The 6,119-nt window shown below is 35.6% G+C and overlaps 1 protein-coding gene across 1 annotated transcript; it reads right to left on the reverse strand.

Annotated features, from left to right (window-relative positions):
- Positions 1-507: 507 nt before the first annotated feature.
- Positions 508-5,650, reverse strand: LOC143574137 (putative LRR receptor-like serine/threonine-protein kinase At1g63430). The gene is made up of 11 exons (XM_077058841.1): positions 5,541-5,650; positions 5,317-5,452; positions 5,104-5,175; positions 4,877-5,020; positions 4,578-4,814; positions 3,548-3,612; positions 3,014-3,468; positions 2,789-2,921; positions 1,698-1,855; positions 1,401-1,616; positions 508-813 (listed from the first exon to the last, which is right to left on the reverse strand). Exons 1-11 carry the CDS (start codon positions 5,626-5,628, stop codon positions 568-570), a joined length of 1,950 nt encoding a protein of 649 aa, XP_076914956.1. The 5' UTR covers positions 5,629-5,650; the 3' UTR covers positions 508-567.
- Between the last annotated feature and the right edge of the window lie 469 nt (positions 5,651-6,119).

Here is a 6,119-nt window from a genome sequence, read left to right on the forward strand (position 1 = left end):
TTTGTGTAAATAATATTATCAGATATCTGTTGACCATAGACACTTATATTAGAATTTAAACACACAGGATAATGGTTATTAGTTTTTATTGAAAAAGTAACAAAAGTAACCATTTTCTAGGTGCCCTATGCCTCCATATCCTTGTTACAAAAACAAAAAACCTGTGTATCACACTTTAACCCATAAACGCGCTATGCGTGCATCAACTTTTCACTTACTGTCACTAGAAAATGTCCTTTCAATGGTAAGTAGCTCGAAAAAAAATCAATATGTACTCCAATTGGCCTTACACATTTGCATATGTGGGATGGTTGTTAATAAGAGTAATGATTCTAACATGGAAGTAAATAGAGCTTTGTTGTTCCACTAGTTTCAGTCATCCCAAATGCAGTTTAGTACATCTGGGACACTCATGATTGCTACCAACTAAAAAACAGCTATACTGTAATCTTGATACCCTTTATGTTTCAGAAACCAACATAAACTCATCCAATCCTAAATGGGTCCTAACATAACAAGAAGAATTTACAATGACTCTAGTTTCTACTTTCTATAGCTCGGGCCGGGTCAAGGGGAGAGCATGAGCTCAGCCCAAGCTAATGAAGTCGCCTTCATCTCCGAAGAAGGTGATGTGTCGATTTTGCTTTCCAACATGGCACACAAGTCTTTCATGGACGTGTGATCTCGGGGCCTTAAATGAATGCACATAGAAACCACTTCACATATCACTTTCAAATCTTCATCATTAAAATATTTCAGTGAAGGATCTACAACCGAGCCCATCTCCTCTTGCTTTCCAATATAATCTTTCGCCTGTTTCAACACCTTATATTCAACATTTTCGTTTTATAGAAAGACATATAATGATATAATAGAGATTTGAACTTCTGATATGGCACGAACCACATGTTTCGGTCTAGTCTAAACAGGTTCGGGTCAAACCTGCGGACACATTTATCTAAGCAGTTTGTGTTTGGGTCGACCTCGTCGGTCCGCGGGTTGAACCATTTATTTTTTTAAAACTTACACTAATTGGATACCTTACGCCAAAATTTAGAATCGGGTCAAACCCACAAACACATTTAGTTAAATGGGTTGTGTTTGCTTCGACCTGGTGTGGTGGGTCTGTGGATTGACCAACTTATTTTAAAAAAAATTAAAAGATATGTTTTATGTTGTAACTTTAACTGAAAGGATATTTTACACCAAAATTTACAAGAGAAATGATAAGTTTGAATCATGATTTAAAAAAAAACAAAACTTAATGTTCATTTGTCTGCATTATTTTCGGTTTAGTGCCAAATTTCCAGTTTGTGTCAGGTTTGACCCGTCAACTTGCGAACACAGCCCATTTAACAGCTCGGTAGCATAATATCAAAATATTAGAAAGAATTTCTTACCCAATCTACCAGACAACCTTTGTCCTTGCAAAAAGAAGGCCGCCCGCTAACGATTTCCAAAAGGAGGACTCCAAACGAGTAAATATTACCATGCATATCTAGGTGGCGCTCTTCAAACGAGCTTGGAAGAACACAAATATCACCTTCGTGGCTGATTGAACGCGAGTTATTTTCTGATCTTGAAATAATAGTTTTCCAGCTTTCAAAATCAACCAACTTCAACAAAGCCAAAAGAAAACAAAATTCATTAATATGTGGCAACAAAATTTATTAAAATGTGGTACTAAAGTATAATACCTTTGGAGAAAAATCTTCGGTTAGATAAACCGCACTTGAATTTAACTCGGATATAGTAAACGGTGGCTCGATTTCGGTGTGAAGATACTGTAAACCTTTAGCAATGCCTATTATAATCTTCATTCTCCTTGACCAACTTAAGTTGCACCCTTCTTCATCTGCCATAAAATGAATAAAGTTTCCAAAACACATGTATATACGGCCCCGTCGATCCCCAACTAGCCCATTAGCTAGGGGTGTAAATGAGCCAAGCTGCTGGTGAGCTATTGAGATAGGCTCACTAAAAGCTCGACTAGAGCCGAGTAGAGCCAAGCTTAAACAAGATGGAGCCCGAACCCGAGTCTGAGCTTAGGTTGTCTAGTCCGTTCCTAAAAAAAGCTTGTCTATTAAATGAGCCTGAGTTTGAGCCTAAAAATAAGCTCGTCTAATAAATGAGCCTAAGCATGAGCCTTAAAATAAGCTTGTTTAATAAACGAGCCCGATCCCGAGCTTCACTTATCAAGCTCAAGTACTCTTGCGAGCTTTAACGAGCCTATTATTTGTGTAAAATTTATTTAATACATTAATATTTATATAATTAATAGTATTGGTAATTATTATTATATATAAAATTATGATAAAAATAACTAGATAATATATATAATGTTATATATAAAATTATAATTATAAATATACATATAAACAGTTAGAAATGTATATGAATAATAAGTAAATAATAAACAAGCCGAGCTTGAGCTTGAAAATTGCTCACGAGTTAAGCTCGAGCTCTCCTAAGCTAAATGAACGGAGCTTGAGCTTAGGCGAGTTCAGGCTCGGCTCACTTACACCCCTACTATTAACTCATGAATGGGCCACTATGGGTTATGTTTGATCTCTAACGGGTCAAAACAAGTAAAATAAAAAAAAAAGAAAAAAAAATAGCATAAAACCTCACAACTCATTTTATTCAATAAAGTAGATTGTTGTTAAAAAAGATATTTTACTACAAAAGGTGTTTTGGGTCAAACTGTCCGTTCAAAAGATATCTATTTTGACCCGTCACCCAACCCGTCAATTTTGCCTACACAAGAGAAAGAAAACTATATACTTACAGTGAAGATGCTCATACAACGTTCCATTCGATGCATATTCAAAAACCAACATTCTTGTAAATGGACGACTATCTATACAATACCCGAGCAACTTCCCTGTGTTTTCATGATTTAGCCTCGCCAAATCGATAACCTGAAAACACGACAATTTAAGAAAAACAACTATAAATTCGAGTTCACAAAAAAGAAAACTTTTTTGGTTTATATTACTCGTTCACATTTTACCTCTTTCTGATAATAGAGCTCAAGATAACCGGTCCAATGCTCTTCTTTGATGCAAAGAGAAATAACAGCAATTTCGCCCCCCCCTTTAATAATTCCTTTGTAAACTAAACTATCGGCTGATGACCCGATAATGTTGCTAAAATCCTCACAAGCAACCTCGAGTTCCTGTCGACTATATTTTGTCACGCCGTTTAACATGTTAGAATCGATAAAAACCGCCATATGATCTTTATAACTTGAGGAATTATTCCACATATTCAAAACATAAGGTTTGCTTTTGCATCTAAAAACGACCGCGAAAATCGCGGTGAGAACAAGTGACCCGACTATCACACCCGCCACGACCTCCACAGATATAATCCAAACGGGCTTAGAATCATGGGCCAGGTTCTTGGATTTTTCTGCAGTGGGTTGGATTCTTGTCTCTCGGGCTTTATTTGCAGGTGGAACATCATCTGTATTAAGAAATTAAAACCGAAGTGAGTATTCTTAAATGTACCAAAACATAAAAACTTAAGAAAGACTGAGACTTACCGCATTGTTCCGGGGCTCGCTGTTTAATATCTTTGTAGTGTAGGCAGTTTCCACGAAAGAGGGTCCTGTAAATAAGTAGGTTAGATGGACTGGGTACCGGAACAAACAGTTCAAGTCGAACGGGTCGAAAAGCGCCATATTGCGGCTCAATCGAAATTGGTGCGTTTGTAAACGAGCCAAACCAGGCCATCATAGTCTGCTAACGAGCCAAATCCGAGCCTATTTTGGCTCAGCTCGTTGCTTGCTTGTCAGCTGGCTCGCTCGTTGGCTTGTTTAAATTAAAGCGCACGTGCACATACACACACTTAAAGCCTATACCTTTTAATGAAAAAAAAATTGAAAATTCTCTTAATATTGAAAATTCTTGTTTGGTTCGTTTAAAAGTAAACCCAAATTGTAACATATACAAATTATAATACAAAATTATAGCCCAAATTTTAATATATATAAATTATGAATTGAGTATATTAATTCTACATTATGTGTGTGTTACAAATATTAGTTTTAGTTCTTATACATATCATATGTGTAAATATTAAAAATATAGAAGTTAAAAAACAACTGTGCTGGCTTGACGAGCCACAAATTGGCTTGAGCTTTTCACCGCCGAGCCCAATCTCAACATTTCAGCTCGTTAACATAAACGAGCCGACTCAGCGAGCCACATGTTTGCTTGAGCTTTTGATGAACGGAGCTCAATCTAAACATTTCGGTTCGATAAGATAAATGAACCGAGCTCGATCTCAACATTTCAGGTCGTTAAGATAAAAGAGCTGAGGCAGCTCGGTTCAGTTTATATACGAGCCGAGATCGCTCCCACCCTGGCTGATCCACGGACATTTTGTTATATGAAAACAATGATGAAGCAGTTTTAAATCCTTGTATTAAAAGATTTTTAAGACAGCTTTCAACCATGTTCCTACTTTTTGGTGAATTTTATAATTTGGGTTACTTGACCCGTTGAGATAAAAAAACAGAGCAAACCGACTCAATAATAAGTAAACAGGTACAAAAGAAAGAATATATATACCTTGGAAGATATTCCAAACACTTGGGTATGCGACCACTGAGAAAATTATATGAAAAATCTGCATATTTCAAGGGCGGTAAACGACAAAACCCCTTTTTACTATCACCCGAGGCGTTAGCATAGGCACCCGGAATGGTCCCACTCAGCTTATTTCTGTCTAACCGAAGATCTTGAAGATTTTCAAGATTCCCGAGCTTGAAAGGCAATTTACCCACGAGCCCATTTGATCCAAGATTTCTGTACCAATATAAGTTATCATTACTTGAACTAAATCAAATAATATTATAAGCATGACTTACATTGTAATGATGTTGACCAAATTCCCGAGTTCAGCAGGAATCGGCCCGGAAAGCTCATTGTTCCCCAAATCTAGAACCTTGAGGGACTTCAATGATCCAATTGACACAGGAATTGTACCAATGAGTTTGTTTCCATGTAAAATCCTACAAAAATTACAATTTTTGATCACCTTTTGTTTTTTTTTAATAATTTTAATAGTATTATGAGATGTTGACAGAAAGCTTACAGTTCTTGTAAAGAAGTTAGCTGAAATAGCTCTTCAGCAATGAATCCCTTGATGGAAGAACCAGAAATGTTACTGTAAATTAGCAATAATTAATTAAAATTATATTAAATATTAATATTTTATTGTAATTGGATCTTTTGTTCAATACCTTTTATTGTAATTATATGCTTGATTGTTAAAACAAAAAATTAATATGGAAGTTAGTTTTCTTACAGTTTAGTAACAAGATTTGCAGAACAAGTGACACCAAACCAGTTGTTACATGGGTCTGAGTCAATATCATTCCAGTTCCTTAAAACCAGAAAAGGGTCCTCAAAAATACCTTCTTTGAAAGCATTCAAAGCATGAACTGCAAAATTCAAGAATTAATTAGGTTACATAAACAGAGTTTATTATTAATATTTTTTAATTCACATGAGAAACCCAAAACTGAATACCTTCAATTGATTGAAGAGATTCATAAACAGGTAGAAGAAGCCCTAAACCAACACACAGGAGTTGGAATTGAATCAATTTCTTGTTCATCTTCCCAACAAATTACCACTCAATTGAACATTGGGTGAAAACCCTGCGGCAAAATCAACAACCCAAGAAACCCACCCTGTAATTTGTTTGTGAAATGAAATGAAGGCCACCCAGTTGATGGAAACTTGGATTGGAAGTAGCAGAAGGGGTTCAAGATTCTTTCTGTGTTATGGGTTGATTAATGGGAAATTAAGGAAGTGAAGAATTATATTGTTGTTAATTTCATGGTGAAATTTGACCAGAAAGAAAAGAGAGAGAGGATAGTGGGGAGGAGTTGGGGGGTTAATCACTTGCTAATCATTATCATTCTACAATCTACAAGTCAATGGTACCTTCAACAAACTGATTTTAAATAGTAATAATAATAAAATTATTTTAAAAGAAAAAGGTAAGATAATTTTTGTGAAATATATATGTCGTTACTAGTTACCCTTGAATCTTGATTTATATCTATCAATTCTTTACAAGTATGTTGTCATTTTAGGGTTGAA

Source organism: Bidens hawaiensis, unplaced genomic scaffold (genome assembly GCF_021521415.1).
Source record: "Bidens hawaiensis isolate Kalapana, Puna unplaced genomic scaffold, B.hawaiensis_p1.1 tig00026851_1, whole genome shotgun sequence".
In the NCBI taxonomy this organism is placed as follows: domain Eukaryota; kingdom Viridiplantae; phylum Streptophyta; class Magnoliopsida; order Asterales; family Asteraceae; genus Bidens; species Bidens hawaiensis.